This window comes from Scyliorhinus canicula, chromosome 3 (assembly GCF_902713615.1).
Source record: "Scyliorhinus canicula chromosome 3, sScyCan1.1, whole genome shotgun sequence".
In the NCBI taxonomy this organism is placed as follows: Eukaryota; Metazoa; Chordata; class Chondrichthyes; order Carcharhiniformes; family Scyliorhinidae; genus Scyliorhinus; species Scyliorhinus canicula.
In genome coordinates this window covers 118767885-118793680 of record NC_052148.1, presented here as the reverse complement: position 1 = coordinate 118793680, position 25796 = coordinate 118767885, and the positions used below count along the sequence as shown (strand labels likewise).

Sequence of the window (25796 nt, the reverse complement as noted above, 5' to 3'; positions counted from 1 at the left end):
CAGACATGGGTCAACATGGAGGAGTAGGTCGCACATTTGATAGCTCCCGCCTGTGACGGACTTTTGAACCATTTTCCCCCGTTTTTTACTGGATTTTATGGGATAAATCGGTGAAGAGTGAGACAGTGAGGAGAAATCCCCCTCCGGTGTATGGAGAATTGGACCAGAAGTGGCCGTGTGAGAAGACAAAGTCCTTTAAGGAAGACGCGAGCAGAGCTGCTGTTTGGATGGCGAAAGGTAACTTTGTCTTGCAGGGTGTTGGTTAGAGGGGGGAAGGGCTTTGGGGTTGGTTCTGTTTTTTCAGTGTGTTTTTTTTTCTAAAGAGGCTGTTTCTTCACTGTTCTTTTTCTGATGTTTGTTTACTGGGGAATGTGATGCTTTTAATATGTTTGTCCAAGTGGGGGGAGAAGGGAGAGAACAATGGGAAGACAGATTATTTGGTGCCGGGGCGGGCGCTATCAGTCAACATGTGTCAGCTGACTCTCGGAAGTGCAGTGGGGGTGAGCAGGTGTTAAGCTGGAGCTTGACTTAGGGGGGGTTGGGTTTCTAGTGTTGTTGCTGGGGAGAGTAGAGAGGGGGGGGAGCTGCTTTGCTGACAGGGGAGGAACTGTTAGTAGGGGAAAAATGGGAAGTCGGGAACGGCGAATGTCCGAGGGGGGGGCTCGAGGGGGCAGAGGACGCGAGCTAGAGGCTGGCCTTAAAAGGGTGAGGGCTAGTGGGCAGTGGGGGGGGAGGGCTGGAAGCCCCCCAACCAAACTGATTACATGGAATGTCAGAGGGCTGAAAGGGTCGGTCAAGAGGGCTCACGTGTTTAGCAATTGAGGGGGCTGAAGGTGGTCGTGGCAATGCTACAAGTGACACACCTAAAGGTTACAGACTAGACAAGATTGAGAAAGGGGTGGGTGCCATGTATTCCACTCAGGACTGGACTGGACTCAAAGACCAGGGGGGTAGCGATCTTGATCAACAAATCAGTGGCATTCGAAGTAGGGAGAATCATGTCAGACAAGAGGGGTAGGTACATAATGGTGAGTGAGAAGCTGGAGGGGGTGCGGGAGGTAATCATGAACATATATGCTCCGAATTGGGACGATGTGGAATTTATGAGACGGGTTTTAGTTAAGATCCCAGACTTAGAGTCACATAACCTGATCATGGGAGAGGACTTCAATACACTCATTGATCCGTAATTGGACTGGTCAAAATCCAGGACAGGGAGGAGGCCAGCTGCGGCAAAGGAATTGAAGGGTTTTATAGAACAGATGGGGGAGTAGACCCATGGAGGTTCGTACGGCCGAAGACGAAGGAGCTTTCCTTTTTCTCACATGTCCACAAGGTATACTCTCGCATTGACTTTTTTGATCTGAGTAGGGCGCTAATACCGGAGGTGGTGGATACTGAGTACTCGGCAATTGTAGTGTTGGATCATGCCCCACACTGGGTGGATCTGCGGGTTAGTGTGGAGAGAGGGCAATGCCCGTTGTGGATTATTTGGTGGATGTGGGGTTGCTAGCGGATGAAGCGATCTGTGGGCGGGTTAACAAGTCCATCCAGGAAACAAATGATACAGGGGAGGTCTCCAGAGCGATGGTTTGGGAAGCTCTGAAGGCAGTGGGCAGAGGGGAATTAATCTCAATGCGGGCCCACAGAGAAAAGGCGGAATGGGCTGAGAGGGATAGATTAGTGGAGGAGATACTCCAGGTGGACAGGAGATACTCGGAGGCCCCGGACGCGGGGCTACTGAGGGGGTGGCATAGGTTACAGGCGGGTTTGGGCTGTTGACCACAGGGAAAGCAGTGGAACAGTTGAGGAAGGCAACGGGGGTGATTTATGAGTACGGGGAAAAGGCAAGCAGAATGTTAGCGCACCAGCTCAGGAAAAGGGAGGCAGCCAGGGAGATACGTAAAGTAAAGAATAGAGGCGGGAATACTGTCCTGGGCCCAGCAAGGAAAACAAGGTGTTTCAGGACTTCTATAGTAAATTATATATGAGTCGGAACCCCCGGCTGGGGTGGAGGGGATGAGGCAGTTTTTGGAACAGTTAAGGTTTCCGAGGGTAGATGAGGATCTGGTGGAAGGGCTGGGAGCCCCAATTGAGATTGAGGAAATAATCAAGGAGCTGGAGGACATGCAGTCGGGCAAGGCCCCGGGGCCGGTCGGCTACCCGGTGGAATTCTATAAGAAGTTTTCAGAGATATTGATCCCATTGCTGGTGAGGACATTTAATGAAGCAAGAGAGAAGGGAGTCCTCCCCCCAACAATGTCGCAAGCCTCGATTTCATTGGATTGGATTTGTTTATTGTCACGTGTACCGAGGTACAGTGAAAAGTATTTTTCTGCAAGCAGCTCAACAGAACATTCAGTACATGGGAAGAAAAGGGAATTAAACAAAATTCAAGAAAATACATAAAAGGGCAACACAAGATATACAATGTAAATACATAAGTATTGGCATCGGGTGAAGCATACAGGGTGTAGTGTTAATGAGGTCAGTCAATAAGAGGGTCATTTAGGAGTCTGGTGACAGTGGGGAAGAAGCTGTTTTTGAGTCTATTCGTGCGTGTTCTCAGAAGTTTCTGTATCTCCTGCCCGATGGAAGAAGTTGGAAAAGTGAGTAAGCCGGGTGGGAGGGATCCTTGATTATGCTTCCCGCTTTCTCCCGGCAGCGGGAGGTATAGATGGAGTCCATGGATGGGAGGCAGGTTTGTGTGATGGACTGGGCGGTATTCACGACTCTCTGAAGTTCCTTGTGGTCCTGGGCCGAGCAGTTGCCATACCAGGCTGTGATGCAGCCCGATAGGATGCTTTCTATTGATTGTTCCCGAAACGAGAGAAGGATCCGGAGCAAGGTGGGTCATGCAGGCCAATTTCTCGACTGAATGTGGACGCCAAACTATTGGCTAAGATACTGGCCACAAGGATAGAGGACTGTGTCCCGGGGGTGATGGCGGAAGACCAGACGGGATTTGTAAAGGGCAGGCAACTCAAGACCAATGTTCGAAGGGTTTTGAATGTTATTATGATGCCTCAGAAGAAGGGGAGGTGGAGGTGGTGGTAGCGTTGGATGCAGAGAAGGCTTTTGATCGGGTGGAGTGGAATTACCTGTGGGAGGCGCTGAGAAGGTTTGGGCTTGGTGAGGGCTTTATTGACTGGGTGCAGTTGCTCTATCAGGCACCAGTAGCGAGTGTGCGTACAAACCGGCTGAGGTTGGGATACTTTAAACTACACCGAGGGGTGCCCCCTCTCCCTGTTACTCTTTGCTCTGACCATAGGGCCATTGCCCATCGCGTTAAGAGTCTCTAGGAACTAGAAAGGGCTGGGAGAACTGCCGCTTAGAATGGTCTGAAAGAGCTTTCGGTATCTGGGAATCCAGGTGGCCCGGAAATGGGAGGCACTGAACACGTTAAACCTATCCTGGCTGGTAGAACAAATGGAAAGGGACTTTAAGAGAGATGGGACATGCTCCCGCTATCACTGGCAGGGAGGGTACAGACAGTGAAAATGACGGTCCTCCCCAGATTTCTGTTTGTCTTTCAGTGCCTTCTGATCTTCATCCCCAAGGCCTTTTTCAAACGGGTGAATAAGGTTATTTTAAGATTTGTGTGGGCAGGTAAAACCCCGCGAGTGAAGAAAGTGTTGCTGGAGCACAGTCGGGGGGAGGGTGGGTTGGCGCTGCCGAACTTCTGCAATTACTACTGGGCGGCTAATTTAGCTATGATTTGGAAGTGGGTAGTGGGGAAGGGGTCAGTGTGGGAGTGGATGGCGGCGACGTCATGTAAAAACATCAGTTTGGCAGCATTGGTAACGGCACGTCTAACGTTCTAGCCAGCCCGATACTCCACAAGCTCGGTGGTGGTGGCGGCTCTGAGAATCTGGGGGCAATGAAGGAGATATAAGAGAGAGTGGAGGGAGCATCGGTTTGTACCCCGATTTATATCAATCATCGGTTTGTACTGGGTAGGCTGGATGGTGGGTTCCAGAGTTGGCAAAGGGCAGGAATTAGAAGGATGGGGGATCTATTTATAGATGGGAGCTTTGCCAGCTTGAAAGCCTTGGAGGATAAATTTGAATTGCCACAGGGAATGGGTTTAGGTATTTGCAGGTGCTGGACTTCCTGAGAAAACAGGTGCAGCCTTTCCGCTGCTGCCGCCACGGGGGATACAGGATAGAGTAGTCTCCAGTACCTGGGTGGGAGAGGGGAAGGTTTCAGATATTTACCAGGGGCTTTGGGAGGCGGGGGAGGCGGAGGAAACTCCGGTGGAAGAGTTTAAGAGCAAGTGGAAGGACGAGCTAGGAGGAGAGTTAGAGGTGGGTCTGTGGGTGGATGCCCTAAACAGGGTTAATACCTGATCATCATGTGCCAAGCTTAGCCTGATACAATTTAAGGTAGTCCGCCGGGCACACATGACAGCGGTCCGGATGAGCATTCCAGCAGTCCAAGGATGGACATGTGAGAATGAGAGCAAGATGCGGAGTTAAAACAGCAAACAATAGGAAAATTGGAGTCATGCTTGCGGACTGAGTGAAGCTGTTCCGCAAAGCGATCATACATGATTTGAACAGTTAACCCTGTTTCTCTCCTGATAGATGCTGGCAGTTTGCTGAGATTTTCCAGTGTCCTCTGTTCTGGTTTCAGATTCCAGCATCCGCAGTATTTCGCTTATTTTTTCTTTTTCTCATATTTACAATGTCAGAGTCATAGCGATGACATAGAACGTGATCTTTTATTTCCCCAGGGACATTTCTAATTGGAAATACATCCTACACTGCCTTTTGAGGCATGTTAATCACAATTAATCACATATATTTATTCAGCAGTAATTCACCAGGATGAGTGTTGGAGGTGGGGTGGAGACCAATCCATTCATCCAGAATCTACTTGCTTTTTTATCATCATTTAGTAATATCCAATATTAAATATTTATATAAAATATTTTTTGCAGCTATTAACTGATGGAAAATGGGTGTATTTTGAAAATTATAAAGAACATTGAGTGTTCCAGAATTTAATTGATCCATACAAAAAATAATTAAAGTGCTATATTAGCAGCTGATTCACATCCTGGCTGTAATGTAATCCAGCTATGATCTCAATGCTATATTATGATTTTCTTACATTAATATGAGGCATTAGAAATTAAAGGATTTTCTTCAGATGGGTATACAACTGCAAGCTGTCACAAATTATCTCAGAAGAATTAGTAACAGCTATCTCTGGTGAAATAAAGCTGCATAATGGAAATTGTTTTCAAAATTGAACAGGATAGTTCATCGGTCATAAAAAATAATGGGGCCTGATTCAGTGGCCTCATTGCGCGAGCGAGAGCACAACAAGGCTGGTAAATAGCGGGAGAGGCCAAACAGTTTATGATGCAACTGGCCCGCTCCCATAGGTGAAATCGAGATCCCACCGTAGCATGGCGAGAAACCAATAATCATCACTTAATCACCGATTACTATACAATTAACGGGAGCGACCAACGGCCTCCCATGGTCTCATCACCTCCCCAGCAAGTGGTCACGCGGGCGTCAATTAGTACTCCTTTTAAAAATGTGAACCTGGCAGAAGTGCTTCTGTGGGGAGCCGAGGAGGTGAGTAGCCATCTTTAATCACAGGCAAAGAGGCCGGGAGTACTGGGATTGCCACCCCTGTGCTCGGAGGGGGTGGGCGGTCTAGACTCAGTTCGGGTGGGTCGCTGCTAGGGGTGCAACCATGCAGTCTGCCATGCCAACCACTGGATCATGTATACCTATTCCAGGGGCAGCCCTAGTCTCTGCCTGCCTCCCCACCACCCACCCATAAGTCCCACTGACCGTGGCATGGCTGACGGCTATTGTTAACAGGGAATCATGGTTAAGTGAGCACTTCACTCATCCCAAGTGGATTCCCATGGGTAGGCTTGCCATGTAGTATATGGGAGTCATTACCTAGCATTCCAATCACACCTTGATGCCTGGACACTGTGCCTGAACATTCCTGGAGGCAACACCACACACGCAGCACCAACATTCAAACACCTGGGGATGAGCCTCAGCACAGGTGGCAAGTCCGCAGCCAGAGTATAGGTGAGTGCAATGGGAGGGGTCCTGCGCCCAGTCCAGGTAACGTAATGTGTGGGTATCTGGGGCTCAGGGTCTGGGGGCCAGTGCTTGCCAGGTGGGGGGAAGAAAGCAATGGGGGGACTGGAGGATCCCGGGGTAGAAGACATGGCTGTTTGTCAGATCACGCCTTCTCCCAATTCCTTACAGATATGGAATGGTATGGACGATATTTTGGATCCCGCAGATCTTGCCCGAGTGGTGCAGCTGGCAGGCCAGGCAGCCAGATGCCAGAGAAGGTGGCGGCTGCATCGGCGTCGACAGACACTCGAGGTGGCGTCCCACATGTAGGGCCCAGCCCCACACCATGAGGACCCGGCCACTATTGAAGTCTGGGTAAGATCCAGGTTGATGACCCAAGGTATACAAGCATCGCTGGTCTTTCGAGCAGATGACAGACAGCACATGGAGCAGGAGGCTCCGCCTGAACACGCAGATGGTGTGACACCAATGCGGACTTGGCAATGCATGGAGGAGAAAGACACTCAATCCCGGTGGCCATCAAGATCACCACAGCCCTGAGCTTTTATCCTTCAGAATCATTCCCGGGCTCGAGCAGGGACTTTTGTGGCATTGCTCAAACTACAGCCGGGCAGACTATATAAACTTGAACATGAACCAAGCCCAACATGATGCCCGGGCAGCAGGATTCTCTGCCATCGCCAGGATTCCCCAGGACCAGTGGCTAATAGATGGCACGCATGTTACCTTGTGCGCACCGGGCTGTCTGGGATTGCCCTATGTCAACAGAGATAGGATCCAATCCCTGAACATCCAGCTCATGTGCGACCACCATCTTCAGATCATGCATGTGTGTGCCACTTCCCAGAGAGTGTGCACGTCAGTTAAATCCTGGGGCAGTCAAACATCCCCGGATTGTCTCAACATGGTTCCCTGGTACTTCTAGATGTTGAACTCAAATCTGTGCTTTTCGGTGTTTTCTCTGGTTGAGACGACTCGGACCAAGATTTATACTTCAACACACAGAAGTAACGGTTCATCTACAATACCTAGACAGTAATCAGACAGACGAGATCTGTGGAGTTGTTCAACATATTTCTGCAGCTACTGCTTTACTGAACCACACTGTCACCCCCCCCCCACCTTAAATTCCACTGTCACCATTAAAACCATTACCCCCCCCCCCCCCCTTCCCCCCCTCCCCCGCCTCCCAAGGCTGCTCCCCTGATATGGCCCCCAACTCCAGAAACTCCAATGAACGCAGACTTAAATGGATATGGCAGACAACTGGTTTATCCGTTCACTGCACTATCGAATCCGACTCTCATCTGCTAAACCTGCTCATTGTACCAAGAGCATCCTGGAATGCAACGGTAACCTCTGGTTTCCTATTTCTACTGCAAATTTTTTCTTAAACCTCTTTCTCCTTTCTCATCCATCCTCACCTCCAACAATAAATGTGAGGAGCTTATGGACATTTTGCCATGAAAATCAATACTACCCAATCAGCTGCCTCTGTCACATCATTCACTTTCAAACAAATAAAGATTTCCCCCATCCCCACCCCTAAATTCACAACTTTCTCTAGTTCTCTTCTCTCTCCTCATGCCCTCTCAGAGCTTGTATTGTCCAAGGTGATCAACCTCCAGTTCCCTCAGTCCTATTTGCACTGAACTGCTGACCACTGAATCTTGGTCCCCATGTTAGCCAATCTTGTAAAAAGTTCTCTCTCTTCAGGTTTGTCCCTGTCTTTAAATCTTAAAATCATCCATCACTCGTTCTTTGTTTATTTGTTATTTACTGCACAGAAGGAGGCAATACTAAATTTAAAAAAAAACACTTCCCAATCTATTGCTATTTAAATAATACTCTGACATTCTGTTTTTCCTACCAAAGTGAATAACTTTACACTTACCCACATTATACTGAATCTTCCATGTATTTGCCTTCTCACTCAACTTGTCTAATTTGTCTTGAAGCCTCATTACATCCTCCTCACTATTTACATTTCCACTTAGTTTTGCCTCTGGAAAGAGAATTTCTAAACACTTTGACTTCCACACAATCCCTGGAAATGGCAAAGTAACTTGGTTCATTCTGACATTCCTACGTTGGGAGGATGGTGTTTTGTGTACTCCTTTATATATGTAAGTGTTCAGAAAGGACCAGGATATGACCCTCAACATGATGTAAATTAAATTGCTTTAGGGTCAACGGGACAGAGATCAACTTGCAACGTTCTCCTGTCACAAAGCCACTGCAAAAACTTACCCATGGCGACAGTGATGGAGTGCAGGCCTGTGCGCATCTGTGTTCTGCCGGAGCAGTTTCCCCATGGCATTTGCTACCCTCTCGATGGAGACTTCAATGCACGCAAGATTTTATCAGCCAGCAGGCACACAGACACCTCTGCCTCATGTGCCATTTTGTTGAAGCCCTCTGTTTCACCGATGAGCAGGCATGCACGCGCAGTGCAGCCGCATTTTATTTATATGGTAAAAAGGTCGCTCACAGCCGGCATAGTTAAAAGCTGACTGCTGTTCACTCTGCCTGGTTTCCCCCTGGCGACTAGCACCATCAGACCCACCCGCAGAGATCCAGCGCCATGGTCTCCACCTCGGAACTTGCCTGTATCTACAGCGCTCTCATCCTGCACGACAACGAGGTCACTGTCACCAAACACAAATGACCGGATTAAAACAGCTGATGTGACCATTGAGACTTTCTGGCCTAGTCTGTCTGCCAAGGCATTGGCTAATATTGACGTCAATAGTCTGCAAAGTTGGTGCTGGTAGCAGTGCCCCAGCTGCTGCAGCAATTGTTTCCACCGCTGCCCCTGTTGCTGCTGCTGAAGAGAAAAAGGAAGAGAAGAAACAGGAAGAATCTGAAGAATCTTACAAAGACATGGGCTTTGGTCTCTTTGATTAAATGTGCCGTGCAACAACATTGTTACAATTTATAAAAACTAAATAAAAATTGAATATAAAAGCCAGCTGCTGTGGCTGAAGACCGCAAATTGCGCAATCGGAGACACAAAAGATTTCTTTTTAAATTCTATGTAATCTTCCTGCCTGAGGGAGGCAGAGAGCAGGTCACGGCCCCCGAACGTCACCGTCACATGCTTTGGACACGATTGCGATTCCTCAATTTTGACAGCAGCAAATAAGGTCAGAGAAAATGGTGGGTCACGAAGGTCGGCTGGCGTGGGTCGCGAAGGTCGGCCGGCGTGGGTCGCGAAGGTCGGCCGGCGTGGGTCGCGAAGGTCAGCCGGCGTGGGTCGCGAAGGTTGGCCAGTTGGTAAAAATGGGTCCCTGGAAAAAAAGTTTGAAAACACTGGTCTAGAGACCGCATAGTGTGTCTGTACCACCACCTGGTGGTTGGAGGTTGCACACTTTCAAAATATGATAAAGCCCATAGGCATATCACCACAAAGTGACTGCTTGAGCTGTCTCCAACAGGGAGGACTACATCATCCTTATGTTTCTATGTGACATGCATGGATCCTTAATGCGATTATCTGGTATAGAAGCTGTCATAATAACCACTCCTGTATATAATGAGATGCAGACAGGCAGTGATTGGCACACAGGATGACCAATGAACACAGAACAACCAATCACCAGACAGGACACCACGATTATAAAGCCCACAGCACATTAAGACTCTCTCTCTCTCTCAGGACCCAGCTACTGAGACAGTCAGAGTGCACAAGTTAGTGAGCACTATTACCATGCGGTAGCTAGTAAGTCTGGTCAAGCCAGTAAGAGGTCATCAGTTGGATTAGTAGAGTGTCAACCCACAGCTGAACATGTACAACAGTCCACTAGTTAAATAAAACAGTGTTGGATCATCTCCTGTGTCAGACATTTGTTTCTAGCTTCCCTGCATCCAGTTGCAGTCAACGTCGAACCAACCTGCCTAACACATCAGAGGCCTTATAATTAGATGTAATTTATTGTAATGGGGTTCCCAATGTTGAACGTCAGGATTCCCATTATGTCACTGGTTGGGGAGAGGAGGGGAGCACGATAGGGTGGTGACAATCGCGTTACACGTTTACATCGGCCTGAAACACAATTTGGGCCTCCTGCCGGATTTTCCACTCCAATAACTGATCCTGCTGGAAAATTCCCCCCGCTCCCGCCTTGTGTTCTGTCCCTGCTCCAAATTGCTTTCCCAAGTTATCAACACCATGCTTTGCTCTGACAACTGTCTGATATTAAACCAGGCTGTTCATAATCTTGGTGTTATATTGGACCCTGAGATGAGCTTCCAACTAAATACCTGTGCCATCACCAAGACAATTTTAATAACGTTGTCCGATTTCACACTGCCTCAACTCAAACTCTACTTGAACCCTCATCTGTGTCTCTTTAACTTCTAGACTTGACTGTTTCAATACTCTCCTGGCTGACCTTCCACATTTTACTCTCCATAAACTTGAGGTCATCCTAAACTCTGTTCCCCATGTCTCACCTTGCACCAAACCCGACCATTTACCACCCCTGTGCTCACTGATCTATATTGGCTCTTGATAAACACCTTGATTTTAAAATTGTTTACCCTCAATGTCCTCACCTCTCCCTAAATCTGTACCCTCATTCAGTCCTGCAGCCTCTGAGATATTTGCACTCCTCTCATTTAGGCCTCTCGAGCATCCCCAATTTTAATCCCTCCATGCATCAGTACTGGTCATGCCTTCAGTTCCAAGGCCCTAAACTCTTGGATTTCCTCTCTGACTCATTATCTCTCTTCCCGTATGATGCTTCTTGAAGCCTATCTCTTGGACGAAGCTTCTTGCCATTTGCTGTAATATCCACTTATATGGCTGAGCTTCAAATTTTGCTTTATTATGCTGTGAAGTGCCTTGAGACAATTTATTTCATGAAAGGCACCATACAAATGGAAGTTGCTGTTGTCATGCATTGTAGAAGCCAGCCAATTATCATCCATTGAATTCAGTGTGGTGCAAATCTGGCATGTTCCAGCATCTGTAGGCGATCTGCTCTGCAGGATTATTATTGGATTGGATTGGATTGAATTTGTTTATTGTCACGTGTACCGAGGTACAGTGAAAAGTATTTTTCTGCAAGCAGCTCAACAGATCATTCAGTACATGGAAAAAAGGGAATTAAACAATTCAAGAATTCAAGATGCAGGAAACAACAGTTTACCCCATGGTCATTTCCTCTTTGTCAACTGATTGCTATTCTTGTCTTTCTTTAATAAAGTTCTGTAAAATTACATTTTCTTACCGTACATCTAGATTTTCTTGTTTGATGAGTCTTTGTGGCTTCCTGTGCATCCGCCAATGTCAAGCCTGAAGAACTAGAAGCCGCTAGAAGAAAATAAAATATTTGTTATGATTGGAACATGGAATATTAATTTGTCAACAAAGCCCCATGTTAAAGGCAGGAATAGCACCATAACAGGAGGACATTCAGTCCATCACAATGGAACTGTGACAACCTACTGTAATTGCTCTCCCTGCATTCTTTCATATCCTTCTTTTTCCAAAACCTATTCATTTAAATGCTGTTACTCTCTTTGCCTCAATGGTCATTTGAGGTTTTATAATAGCCCTCTGTGTCAACATTTTTCAAATTTCCCCTTTCAATCCAGAATTAAAATTGCATGTCTGTGGTCCTTGTTAATGATTTAACAGTGGAAATGATCTTTTGCTAGTAATCGTCTTAAAATACCTGTTCTGAAAAGAACTATCAGATCCACTTTCTCCTTCTTTGTTGTTATGGAGAAGGTTAAACACTTACATACCTTTCTTCATTACTGTTACCTTTCATTTCTGATATAATTCCAGTGAACTTTCACTGTACTTGGTTCTGTTCTACTTTGTGTAATTGGTACACAGAATACAATATGCAAAATGTAAATAAATACAATCAGCTAACTGTAGCCTATTAAATGTCTGAACAGATCTAACATCAGTTGCTGCCTTGTATATTCAGTATACCTCTGTAAACCCAGGACATGATTTTCACAAAGTCAGAGCCAATTTTTGCTGCACCAAGGGCCAAACCCACAGTTTGGGAGTGACATGTTTATGGATGTGATGTAAATGCTCATGACGGGCAGGTAAGATTTGTTAAAGTGCCATGATCTATTTAAATCCCTAAAGCTTTAAGAATGAAAAATAGACTAGCTATAGCTTTCAGTTGGAGTAAATAGAAGATAACCAGTACTGGAGTGTAATGATTGACAGTAACTTAGGAAAAAACTGTTCCTGCATTTTCAACAGACTTCATTGTTGAAATTTCCTAACGGTTGTTATTATAGTTGAGTCTATTATGAGTGCTGAGCTGTTTATAAAAAGCTCCAAAACCACTTATCTCGCCATTCAGCCTGAGTTTGAAGAGGCTTTTAAAGGATTAGCTATTTTTGATATGGTTAGTGAACAGAGGTTGTTTTTACAACTGATTGACAACTTAATTAAGTGGTCTCTAACCAGTCGATCACAATTGACTGTGATATGTAGACCACAGTGCCCTACATCAGCTTGTACATCTGGGGCGGAATTCTCCGACCCCCGCAGGGTCGGGGAATCGCCCGGGGCCGGCGTAAATTCCGCCCCCGCCGGGGCCTTCGCCGGTCGGCGTGAGTCCGCACCTGCGCTGGAGCGTCAGCGGCCGTTGACGTCACCACCGGCGCATGCGCAGTGGAGGGGGTCTCTTCCAGAGGCCGTGGTGGCGGCGGAAGAAAAAAAGAGTGCCCCCATGGCACAGGCCCGCCCGCCAATCAGTGGGCCCCGATCGCAGGGCATGGCCACCGTGGGGGCACCCCCCGGGGTCCGATCACCCCGGGCCCCCCCCCCCAGGACCCCGGGGCCCGCTCGCGCCGCCTGCTCCCGCCGGCACAGAGGTGGTTTAAACCACGTTGGCGGGAGAGGCCTGACAGCGGCGGGACTTCAGCCCATTGCGGGCCGGAGAATCGCCGCGGGGTGGGCCCGCCGATCGGCGGGGTGTAATTCCCGCCCCCGCCGATTCCCGGGTGGCGGAGAATTCCGGCCACGGCGGGGGCGGAATTTACGCCGGCCCCGGGCGATTCCCCCTGCAGGGGGTCGGAGAATTCCGCCCCAGATGTACAAGCTGATGTAGGGCACTGTGGCCTACATATCACAGTCAATAGAGTGGTTTTTACTAAATGCCAGTCTATAATAACATTCTTAGGGTAACAGGCAAATTCTAAAGCAACTTCACCCAGACTCCGAAAGCAAGGTAAAACAACTACAGTTTCAAATGATGAATTTCAAATTGATTGAATATATTCAAGAGGTGGCTAGACGTAGCTTTGGGACGAATGGGATCAAAAGTTATGGGTCGAAAGCAGGATTAGGCTATTGAGTTGGATGATCAGCCAAAAGGCCTCCTCCTGCTCCTATCTTCTATGTATCTATGTGTATTTGGGATGCAATGCTCACTCACATTCTCATTTAGCTCCCCATCAACCACAACTTAGTTTTGTTGCCACACATCTCTAAAAATCCTGACCCTCAGACCTTTTATATTCTACAAGCAATTCACTATTCTTTAATCACAAAGGTTAAACAGACACATGGTAATGTGTTATTCTGTTAAATGCTGGCAGATTTTCCTTTAATTTGGAAAAGGGTAACCAATTTAAGAGAACAGAACAAGAGATATTGTTTTTCTTTTTATCAATTTCTTTTTTTTTTAAATTTAGAGTACCCAATTCTTTTTTTCCCAATTAAAGGGCAATCAATCTAACCTGCACATCTTTGGGTTGGTGGGGAGTGGGAGGGACTCACACAACCATGGGGAGAATGTGCAAACTCCGCATGGGCAGTCCACCATCTACAAAGCATCTAGCCAGTAAAGCCCACTTCCCATGTGTCATGTGAGAGTACCTTTAAGAAATGGGTGTTTAAGAAATGTACCTTTAAGAAATGGGTATTTATCAGTGACGTCAGAGTGTGGGTGGAGCTGGGGTGTTTGTCAGCTTTACTTTCATTTTAGGCTGTTTGCTGCAGGGTGTTTTAGTTTCATTTTCAGTGTTGGAGCTGAAGCCAGACAGAGCAGGTGTACTGTTGATCTCTCTACCATGAAAAGACTATCTCTTGATCATTTGATGAATTCGGAATTATAAATGTTCTCAGTAGTGAATGTAAACCTAATGTACTTCTGTTAAAAGGTGTTTATTTTGTCTTCTGGATGTTGTTTGGGAAGTTATTAAGGATTACTTAGTGTTGTATTCTTTGGGGATTATATTTGTATTGATGGTTGCTAAGATGTTCACTGTATGTTTTAAAAAGGTTAACTTGAGTTCATAGAATAAACGTTGTTTTGCTTTAAAAAAATACTTTTCCATTTCTGTTGTACCACACCTGTAAAGTGGGCCATGTGCTCCCCATACCACAATCTAGTAAAAGTTGTGGGTCAGGTGAACTCCATGATACACTTTGGGGTTCTCTAAACCCTGGCCCATAACACATGAAAGAATTTTTAAAACTCATACAAAAAGCCTCTTACACTGTGGTGATTTTTCTGAGAGTTTTGTGTTTTCTTCCAACAAGCTTAAGTTCTTCGGGATCATAGTTTGTTTCTTTTGCTGTGAACTCTGGGACAGGCCAATTACACATCGATCCATTCGGAGATTTGTCACTATGTCACATCGGCCCTGATAAAATAGAAACAGTGGGAATGTTAAAGGTTGTATGAGCATCCCAGTGAAAGCTATTTGTCGCAAATTCCTCATGATTTAGAGGTACCAGAGGAGCTGGTCTGGTAATTCAATCATTCTTATTAAAAAACTGGAATTGTTTAAACTTCATGGGCTGGATTCTCCAAAATTGGGGCTATGTCCCACGCCGGCATAAAAACGCTGGCGTTTCACTCCAGACTTTCCTAAAAAGAATATAGAGCAATTCACTTACCTGCAGGGGGCTGACTGGGACCCAGAGTGCTTCCCGCAGCTGTGGCTCCGGATATGGGCTCCCACACTTCCGTTTCCGAGTCCGCACATGCGCACGGGGGAGGCTCGCCGAGCGCCATGGTGGACTCAGACTGGGACCAGGACCAAGAAACAAGGTCCCACCGATCTGCCCCCGCCGCTTCATCTGACCCACTCGATCGCTGCCCCAGCTGCCCATAAGGCCCCCCCGATGCTTGATTCCCCCCGCCACCCACCAGGGCGGCCATTGACTGAGTCCGCAGCCGAGGGAGACACTACTTTGGCGCAGGGCTGCGGAGAATCCAGCCCCATGTGTCCAATTATTTTAGTGCAATGTATAGCACGTTCACATTGAAATCTTGTTTAACACAATCGTATTGACCATTGTTCCAAAACAGCACACAGAGAAAATGATACCCATTTGACACTGTGGCCCAATGTTCGCCATGAAGTAGTGTACAGACTTAAAATCTATATTCCTGCCTGTTAAGATGCTCACGAGGACCAAGGGGGATCATCGCTTGATCTCCCTGTTGGGTTAGTGGAGTACGAGTTTCCATATCAAGTGGGTGAAAGCTCGCTCAATATGGACTCACTGGCAGGAGGTGATCCGACTGTCTAAATGCCATTTGTGAAGGACCATAAGCTTTACATTGGACAGCACTGGGTCTCGCTGAGTCAAATTCTGAATTTGCTTTGATGCTACCGGACGCATATCCAAGAAGTTGAGGGATAACACAATTTCTTGTGCTCCGGAGTGGGGGGGGCGGGGGGATATGGTTTGAGGTAGTTGAAGTGGACTCAGGGCATCTGTGTTTGAGATTTGGGCGCATGGTCTATGTTGGAACATAGAAGTCCAGCTCATCGCTGATGCTGGCTGATGGAACAGGCTTGTCCTGGTGAAATAACCTTAATAATGGCTTGTGATCGGTGATGATCACAAATTAACGCCCATGTTCATACTGGTGGAATTTCGTAACCCGATAAATGATGGCTCGGCCCTCTTCCACAATTTGGGAGATTTTGTCTCTGCATCAGTTATGGTTTGTGATGCAAAAATGATGGGTCGTTGTACGCCTTCTTCCATCCAATGGGAACACTGCCCCAATGACAAAGGGCAAAGTGCCACACATTAGGATTTGCTCTCTCTTTGGGTTAAAATGGACTAGTGAGCCTGAAGATTGGAAAACAAGTTTGATGTTCTCAAAGGCTTATTTTTGTGGCTTGCACCAATACCAACGTTGATACTTCTTTTTTTTTAAATAATTTTTATTGAAATTTTTACAAAATATAAACATCTCAACTCTATTAACCAAACAACCGCGGTAACACCCCAAGAACAATACCCACCCAAATTCAAAAGCAACTACAAACACAAGAAAACAAACAAAAGAACACCCAAACAACAAAAGGGAAAGAGATAACACCCGCCACATTCCACAAACCCATGTACACAGTTCTCCCTCCCACCAATCCAAACCCCCCCTCCCTCTCCCCCCTCCCTCTCCCCCTCCCTCCCTCCCTCTCCCCATCCTCTCTCCCCCCTCCTCCTCCCTCCCCTCCCTCCCCCCTCTCCTCCTCCCTCCCCTCCCTCCCCCCTCTCCCCCTCCCCCCTCCCTCACTCCCTCTCCCCCATCCTCTCTCCCCCCCTCTCCCTCCCTCCCCCCTCCTTCTCCCCCCTCCCTCCCCTCCCTCTCCCCCCTCGCCCCCTCTCGCTCACCCCCTCTCCCTCGCCCCCTCTCCCTCGCCCCCTCTCCCCCCCCCCCCCCCCCCCCCCCCCCCCCGGGTTGCTGCTGCTGCCGGCCTATTTCCCTGCCTTTCCGCCAGGAAGTCCAGGAAAGGCTGCCACCGCCTAAAGAACCCTTGTACTGATCCCCTCAGGGCAAATTTCACCTTCTCCAATTTAATGAACCCCGCCATTTAACTGATCCAGGCTTCCACGCTTGGGGGCCTCGCATCCTTCCATTGGAGCTACTAGGGACGCAAAGGCCAGAACACCGGCCTCTATCGCCCCCTGCACTCCCGGCTCCACTGCAACCCCAAAAATTGCGAGTCCCCAGCCTGGCTTGACCCTGGATCCCACCACCCTCGACACCGTCCTTGCTACCCCCTTCCAAAACTCCCCCAGCGCTGGGCACGCCCAAATCATATGGGCATGGTTCGCTGGGCTCCCCGAGCACCTAGCACACCTGTCCTCGCCCCCGAAAAACCTACTCATCCTCGTCCCAGTCATGTGGGCCCTATGCAGCACCTTGAACTGTATGAGGCTACGCCTCGCACAGGAAGAGGAGGAATTCACTCTCTCCAGGGCATCCGCCCACGTCCCCTCCTCAATCTCCTCACCCAGCTCCTCTTCCCATTTACCCTTCAGCTCCTCCACCGAGGCCTCGTCTACCTCCTGCATTACCCGGTATATGTCCGAAATCCTCCCTCCTCCAACCCACACCCCCGAGAGCAACCGATCCCGCACCCCTCGTGGGGGCAGCAAGGGGAATCCCTCCACCTGCTGCCTGGCAAACACCCTCACCTGCATGTATCTAAACATGTTCCCCGGGGGGAGCCCAAACTTCCCCTCTAACTCCCCCAAGCTCGCGAACCTACCCTCCACAAACAGGTCCCTCAACCTCCTAACCCCTGCCCTGTGCCAGCCCAGAAATCCGCCATCAATGCTCCCTGGGACAAACCGATGGTTCCCCCGTATCGGGGCCTCCATCGAGCCCCCCACTTCTCCCCTATGTCATCTCCATTGCCCCCAAATTTTGACGGTAGCCGCCACCACCGGGCTCGTGGTATACCTCGTTGGAGGGAGCGGCAACGGCGCCGTTACCAGCGCCTCCAGGCTCGTGCCCACACAGGACGCCACCTCCATCCTCTTCCATGTTGCCCCTTCCCCATCCATTACCCACTTACACACCATCGCTGCGTTGGCAGCCTAATAGTACCCACAGAAGTTGGGCAACGCCAGCCCCCCCTATCCCTGCCCCGTTCCAGGAACACCCTTCTCACCCTCGGAGTCCCATGTGCCCACACAAATCCCGTAATACTCCTGTTGACCCTCCTAAAAAAGGCCTTCGGGATAAGGATGGGGAGGCACTGGAACAGGAACAAAAACCTTGGGAGCACCGTCATCTTAACGGACTGCACCCTCCCCGCCAGTGACAGCGGTAATATATCCCACCTCTTAAACTCCTCCTCCATCTGCTCCACCAACCTTGTGAGGTTGAGCTTGTGCAGGGCCCCCCAGCTCCCAGCCACCTGGACCCCTAGGTACCTGAAGCTCTTCCCTGCCTGCTTCAGTGGGAGCCTACCAATCCCCTCCTCTTGATCCCCCGGATGCACCACAAACAACTCACTCTTGCCCAGGTTCAACTTATACCCAGAGAAACCCCCGAATTCACTAAGAATCCTCATCACCTCCGGCATCCCCCCACCGGGTCCGCCACATACAGCAACAGGTCGTCCGCATACAGCGACACTCGATGCTCCTCCCCACCCCGCACCAGGCCCCTCCAGTTCCCTGACTCCCTCAATGCCATGGCCAGGGGCTCAATCGCCAACACTGTCTCGTCCCCCGGTACAGCCGAAAGTACTCCGACCTCCTCCTATTTGTGGCTACACTCGCCATCGGGGCCTCGTAGAGCAGCCTCACCCACCGGATAAACCCCTCCCCAAACCCAAACCTCTCCAACACCTCCCACAAATACTCCCACTCAACCCTATCAAAGGCCTTCTCCGCATCCAATGCCACCACTATCTCCGCCTCCCCTTCCATGGCCGGCATCATAATGACATTGAGGAGCCTTCGCACGTTCGCATTCAACTGCCTTCCCTTCACAAACCCCCTCTGGTCCTCATGAATGACCTCGGGCACGCAATCCTCTATTCTAGTGGCCAGGATCTTTGCCAGCAGCTTAGCGTCGGCGTTTAGAAGCGAAATCGGCCTATATGACCCGCACTGCAGAGGGTCCTTGTCCCGCTTCAGAATCAAGGAAATCAGCGCCCGTGACATAGTTGGGGGTAAAGCCCCCCCCCCCCCCCCCTTGCCTCGTTAAAGGTCCGGACCAACAGGGGGCCCAACAGGTCCAAATACCTTTTATAAAATTCCGCCGGAAACCCGTCCGGCCCCGGCGCCTTCCCCGACTGCATGCTCCCTATCCCTTTGACCACCTCCTCCAGCTCGATCGGCGCCCCCAGTCCCTCCACCTGCTCCTCCTCCACCCAGGGCCGGCTCAAGGTACCGGCAACTCGGGCAGTCGCCCGGGGCGCCATGTGCTAGGGGGCGCCATGAAGGAGTGCGTGACCGGCGTCAGAGACCCGGCGCCGCATAAAAGACTCGGGTCCCGCGCATGCGCAGTTGGGCCGGTGCCAACCAACGCATGTGCGGTGGCCGCCCTCCCTCGGGCCGCCCCGCACAAACATGGCGGATGGATCCAGGCTCGCCGGTGGTCACTCCGGCCCCCCCCCTCGGGCTCACTCCGCCCCCCACCCCTCCGCCCCCCCCCCCTCCGCCCCCCCTCCAGCCCCCACCCCCCCGCCCCCACCCCCCGCCCCCCTCCGGCCCCACCCCCCCCCGGCCCCGGCCCCGCCCCCGCCCCCCCCGCCCCCCCCCCCCCCCCCTCCTCCCCGGAAGGGCGCCGAAGTTCAGCTTGCCCAGGGCGCCAGCAACCCCAGGGCCGGCGCTGCCTCCACCCTCAGGAATCGCAGCTTGTCCAAGAAGCGCCCCATTCCACCCCCCTCCACCGGGGGTTCCGACCGGTACAGTTCCCCATAGAAGTATCTGAAGACCCCATTAACATCTATTCCCCTCCGCACCACCTTCCCAGCCTTATCCGTCACTCCCCCAATCTCCCTGGCCACGTCCCGCTTTCGGAGCTGGTGTGCCAGCATCCTGCTCGCCTTCTCCCCATACTCATACACCTCCCCCTGTGCTTTCCTCCACTGAGCTTCCGCCTTTCTGGTAGTCAATAGGTCGAATCTGGCCTGAAGGCTACGCCTCTCCCCCAACAATCCCTCCTCTGGAGCCTCCGCATATCTCCTATCCACCCGCACTATTTCCCCTATCAGTCTCTCCCTCTCCCTCTGCTCCCCCTTCTCCCTATGGGTTCGGATGGAGATCAATTCCCCCCTCATCACCGCCTTCAATGCCTCCCAGACCGTCCCCACTCGGACCTCCCCGTTGTCATTGGCCTCAAGGTACCTCTCGATACACCCCTGAACCCTCCCGGCCACCTCCTCATCTGCCAGCAGCCCCACCTCCAAGCGCCAGAGCGGACGTTGGTCCCTCTCTTCCCCAAGCCCGAGGTCCACCCAGTGCGGGGCATGATACGAAATGGCAATGGCGGAGTATTCCACATCCTCCACCCTCGAAACCAACCCCCTGCTCAGGACAAAAAAAATCAATCCTCGAGTAGGCCTTAAGTACGTGGGAGAAAAACGAGTACTCCCTGGCCCTTGGCCTCGCAAACCTCCAGGGATCCACCCCCCCATCTGGTCCATAAATCCCCTCAACACCTTAGCCGCTGCCGGCCTCCTACCCGTCCGGGACTTGGATTGATCCAGTGGGGGATCCAGTACTGTGTTGAAGTCCCCCCCCATGATCAGGCCCCTCACCTCCAGGTCCGGAATGCGGCCCAACATACGCCGCATAAACCCCGCATCGTCCCAATTTGGGGCGTAAACATTCACCAACACCACCCGTTCCCCCTGCAGCTTGCCACTCACAATCACATACCTCCCGCCACTGTCAGCCACCACATTTAACGCCTCAAACGACACCTTCTTCCCCACCAGGATCGCCACCCCCCCTATTCTTCTCATCCAGCCCTGAGTGAAATACTTGGCCCACCCATCCCTTCCTCAGCCGAACCTGGTCCACCACTCTCAGGTGTGTCTCTTGGAGCATGGCCACATCCGCCTTCAGCCCCTTCAGGTACGCAAATACCCGGGCCCGTTTGACCGGCCCATTCAGCCCCCTCACATTCCAGGTTATCAGCTGGATCCGAGGGCTCCCTGCCCCCCTCCCCTGCCGATTAGCCATACCCCATCCCTTGCCCACCACCGGCCAGCGTCCCCCGCTCTGCCAGTTTCCCTCAGCGGCAACTCCCCCCCTCCAGCATCCCTTGCGTCCTCCAGCTCCTACCTGACCGTTTTAGCAGCAACCCGGTACACCCCCCCCCCCCCCCCCAAGGCTAGGACCCTTCCTAGCCGTGCCCCTCCCACCATAGCACTCCCGTGAGCCAGCTAACTTCTGCTGACCCCGGCGACTCCCGCCCTACCGCCGACTCCTCCCCACGTGGGACTACCCCTCCTCCATCGTGCCTGTTAATGGGTCCTCACCCCCCACCCCCCCCGCTCTTGCGCGGGAAAAGAAAACAGCCAGCAACGACCCGCGCTTCTCAGCCCCGCCCCCGCCCCCACCATCTCCCAGCGCTGGAAACCCGCAGAAAGCCCACGCTTTCGCCCTGCCCGGCCCTGCCTCTGCCTCCTCCAGGGCAACTCCCATTGTCAGTCCCCCCTACCAGCTCCCCGAACTCCCCGTTTACCCCTCTGCCCGAAACCGTCCACCCAACCCCTGCAGAAAAACCCATATAGAAAAGACAAATCGACATCACCCCACCAACCCTAAGGCCAACCCACATCTTACATTAAACCAAGCAAATACAAATACAGTATTATACAGCATCCCCCATCTTAGACCCTCAGTTTGAGTCCAATTTCTCGGCCTGCACAAAGGCCCATGCCTCCTCCGGGGACTCAAAATAATGGTGCCGATCCTTATAGGTGACCCACAGACGCGCCAGCTGCAACATGCCAAACTTCACACACCGTCTATGGAGCACCGCCTTCGTCCGGTTAAACCCGGCCCTCCGCCTCGCCACCTCCGCACTCCAGTCCTGGAAGATCCGCACCTCTGAGTTCTCCCACTTGCTGCTCCGCTCCTTCTTGGCCCACCGGAGCACACACTCACGATCCACAAACCGATGAAACCGCACCAACACCGCCCGCGGCGGCTCGTTCGGCTTGGGCCTCCTAGCCAGAATTCTGTGGGCCCCCTCTAACTCCAGGGGCCCCTGGAAGGACCCAGCCCCTATCAGCGAGTTTAACATAACCGCCACATAGGCCGCCAGGTCCGACCCTTCCAGCCCCTCCGTGAGGCCCAGGATCCGCAAATTCTTCCTCCTCGACCGGTTGTCCAGCTCCTCGAACCACTCCTGCCATCTTTTATGGAGCGCCTCGTGCATCTCCACCTTCCCCGCCACGGCCATGACCTCATCCTCCCTTTCGGAGGCCTGCTGCTGCAGCTCCCGGATCGCAGCCCCCTGGGCTGTCTGGGTCTCCATCAGCTCCCTGTTGGTTACCTTCAGCGACTCCAGCAGCTCCAACTTAAGTTCCTGGAAGCAGCGCAGCAGAGTCGCCTGCTGCTCCTGAGCCCACTGCCTCAGCTACTCAAGGTCTCCGCCGGTCACCATTTTGTCTTCCTTCCCCCGTTTTTTCAGGGGTGTTTTCTCCGTTTTTCTCCTTACCCCACTCCTGGTCCGGACCATAGGACCGTAGGGGTCAACTCCTGTCGTCTTCCCACGTCGGGATTTGCCGACACAGCTCCGTTGGGGGCCCTGAAAAGAGCCCCAAAGTCCGTTTTCAGCGGAAGCTGCCGAATGTGCGGCTTAGCTCCGCATTGCCGCCACCGGAAGTCACCAACGTTGATACTTCTTTAAAAGCAGATATAATGGTGCCAGTAATGTTGAAATGTTCAAAGTAATGTTGGTTCAAACCAGCCGTAGTAATTAACCATGCCCCAAAAAAGATTTAAATTCTGACACGTCCTTAGGTGCTAATGGTTCCTTGATAGCTTTTACTTTTTCTTCTACAAGATATAGCCCCTTGGCGTTGACTTTAAATTCAAGATAACGGGTGACAGTGGTTGACACTGCTGCAGGTTTATTGGATTAGTCATGCTAAATTGACCCTTAGTGGAGGTTAGGTGGGGTTACAGGTATAGGCTAGGGGAGTGGGCCTAGGTAGAATGCTCTTTCAGGGTCGCTTCAGTCTCGATAGGTCAAATGAACTCCCTCTGCACTATAGGAAATCTATGGTAAGTGACCTTGTGGGTCTGAAAGGTACACTTCTCTCTTGTAAGTCACACTCCTGTCTCTTTGAATCTCCTAAGCACCTCTTCAAGGTTTGCAAAATGTTCTTCCTGGGAAACCCCTGTGGCCAAAACATCATCTAGATATACCATTGCTTTGGGTATATCTTGCAATAAACTGCTGAATGCACACCAAAGGGTAACCAGGTGCATTGAAACAAACCCTTGTGTGTGTGTGTTAATCATTACAAATTTTCTTTGTAATGCGCCGGCAGCGCATCCATGCCCGTGCATTTCCCGACGGCGTGGGGTGGCCCACAATGGGAGATCCCATTGGCTGGCTGTGGGAAATGGAGAACCCCACTGCTGGCGAGAGCGCGCCGAACAGGAAAATGGGGTTGGCGGGACCCCATTCCCACAGCTCCAGTGTCTAGTTCCTATCTAATGGACGGCCATTAACCTGCACAGTTATCTTAATGAGGGCCACTCGGGGTGCCACAGCACAATTCAGTTGCATACAATCCTCCTCTTCTGGTTCATCCAGCTGGAAAGTGCGAGTCCTTGGTTGGCATCTGCCTCAATTGGGGCAACTGGATCTCTGGCTGACCTTCATCTTGCGGTACCTTCAAGCCCTTCGTCCACATGTCCCACAATGTCCTGGCTCTCCCTCAAAAGATTCCTGGGATGTATTCCATCAGGTAAATTCAGTCTTCAACCAACAGGCCTGGCCTCTATGGTGCTCAGTTCCGAGGAGGAGAGCTGACTGGTGGTGATTTAACCTGACGATCACCACACCTCAGGCGAGGGCCTGATTGAATAACCTCAGCCAGTGCAAGAAATGTATGTAATAGGAAAGCATATTTACCTACCCCCGCCCTATTCCTGATATCATAAAATGTATTCCCTATTTGCAGCCAGACATAAGCTGACTGATTATATTTACATGGTGACATTCATCTGGCTCAGGATCATTTCTCTGGAGGGTAGGCTTAAGCCTCAATTTGAGCATCCTCCCTTGAGACAACCCTTTCAGGACCCCCTTCAATGGAAAAGGGCATAGGAATACCATTGTGAGCAATTAGCAGATTTCTCTGCAACCCCAGAATAGCCCATTTGACGATGAGATACTTACCTTCAAGATTGGTTACCTCACCACATCCGAGTTCCCCAGCCAATTGTGTTACCGGCCAATTTCACTGGGCAATGTTTTCCCATGCGAGAAACCTACCTATTAGGAGGAGAGACGTCCGCTACAAAATACAGTTTGGTCTGCTCCATGAGCTGCATACACAGATGAACCTGTATCACAGGAAAACCCCTTTTATCCTGACTCAAGAAGTTAGACTCACAAAATCAGGGATCACAAATTCAGTGCACATGCATCTCTCTAAATGTGCAATGTGGCCCCTGTTAAAAAACATAGAATGCGATCTCGCCAAATCATGTTGAGCATGCTTAGCCGTGTGTTTCCTGGCACTCACAGTGCCGAGGAGGAACAGCCCTATCTAATGGGATTTTGTTGCAATTCGGGGCCTCAGCGGGCACCGCGGGGTGCCAGGTTGGCAGTGCCAAGGTGACACCAGAAATTCCACAGTGCCACCCTGCCCAGAGGCCAAACACCCAGGGGCCTCCGATCTCCTGGGAGACCCCCCCAAGTGTCGTTCTATCTCATCCCTATTTGTGGGGCCAGTAGTGAGATCTCTGAGGCAAAGTGGTTAGATCCAAGGGCCTTGGTAGATCAGTCAAGTGCATGTTAGAGTCTTTAAGACAGAGATAGATATGTTCTTGATTAATAAGGGGATCAGAGGTTATGGGGAGAAGGCGGAAGAATGGGGATGAGAAACATATCAGCCATGATTGAATGGAGGAGCAGACTCGATGGTCCGAATGCCCTAATTCTGCTCCTGTGTCTTATGGTGCCTCGCTGTAATATGCAGGTTTGCCAAATACTGGTCGCGCCCACAATGGGCAGGATTCAGATCGTAATGACGCGAGATCCCATTAGATCTCGCAAGGCGTGCCGATCCCAGCAGAGGGATCACCAGCATCGACTGGATAGGCTGCACCTCCATTAGCCCGAACGGGGGTGTCGCCGATAGACCACGCCCGTAATTAAGTCAAAACTTCTGACAAGAGTCAAACAGGCTCGAAACACTTTCTCTCCCTACAGGCCAGATCTGCTGTATTTGTCCAGTTTACTCTGTTTTGTCTCAGATTACAGTATCTGTAGTATTTTGCTTTTAGAATTAAATCAAAAGTGTTTTTACAGTCAAAGGGTACCATGGGATTGCTATTCATTGTCAATTATACTCATTGTAGTAGAGCATTGATCCAGTCTACAATTATATCATTTCAAACTTTGAGCTTTAATTTAATAGACAAGATGTCATAGGATAAAAAACAACCTACATTAAAAAGGCAAAGCCATATTTTGTTTACTGATAAAACAATACACTTCAAACAATTTTGATTATCTTCAAAACATCATTTTGCCTGATGTGACATCATCGATTATAATAATACATAATGTTAAAAATTGAGAAAAATAGCGTACTTACTGATTTGACAACCACTATAAAAGAAGAGCTGGAACTTTCTGGAACGACTGCTGTTCCTGATCTGTGACAAACAAAACGGACATGTCATTGCACAAGTTCTACAGTAAAGAAAGATTTCCGGACAATTTTCAAATGTTCTACAAGCAAAATTGTTGCTGGTGATTATTG

At 50.3% G+C, this 25796-nt stretch overlaps 1 protein-coding gene across 2 annotated transcripts in view; it reads right to left on the bottom strand.

Annotated features, from left to right (window-relative positions):
- Window positions 1–25796, bottom strand: part of LOC119963724 — a 181302-nt gene that overhangs the window by 80885 nt on the left and 74621 nt on the right. For both annotated transcript variants that reach the window (XR_005460140.1, XM_038793033.1), the window contains exons 10-12: window positions 25629–25689; window positions 14564–14711; window positions 11315–11397 (exon numbers count right to left, since the gene is read on the bottom strand). Coding sequence is in view for 1 of the 2 variants with exons in the window: in XM_038793033.1 (XP_038648961.1) it covers window positions 11315–11397; window positions 14564–14711; window positions 25629–25689 (292 nt within the window). In the remaining variant the exon portion in view is untranslated. The remainder of the gene's footprint in view (window positions 1–11314; window positions 11398–14563; window positions 14712–25628; window positions 25690–25796) is intronic.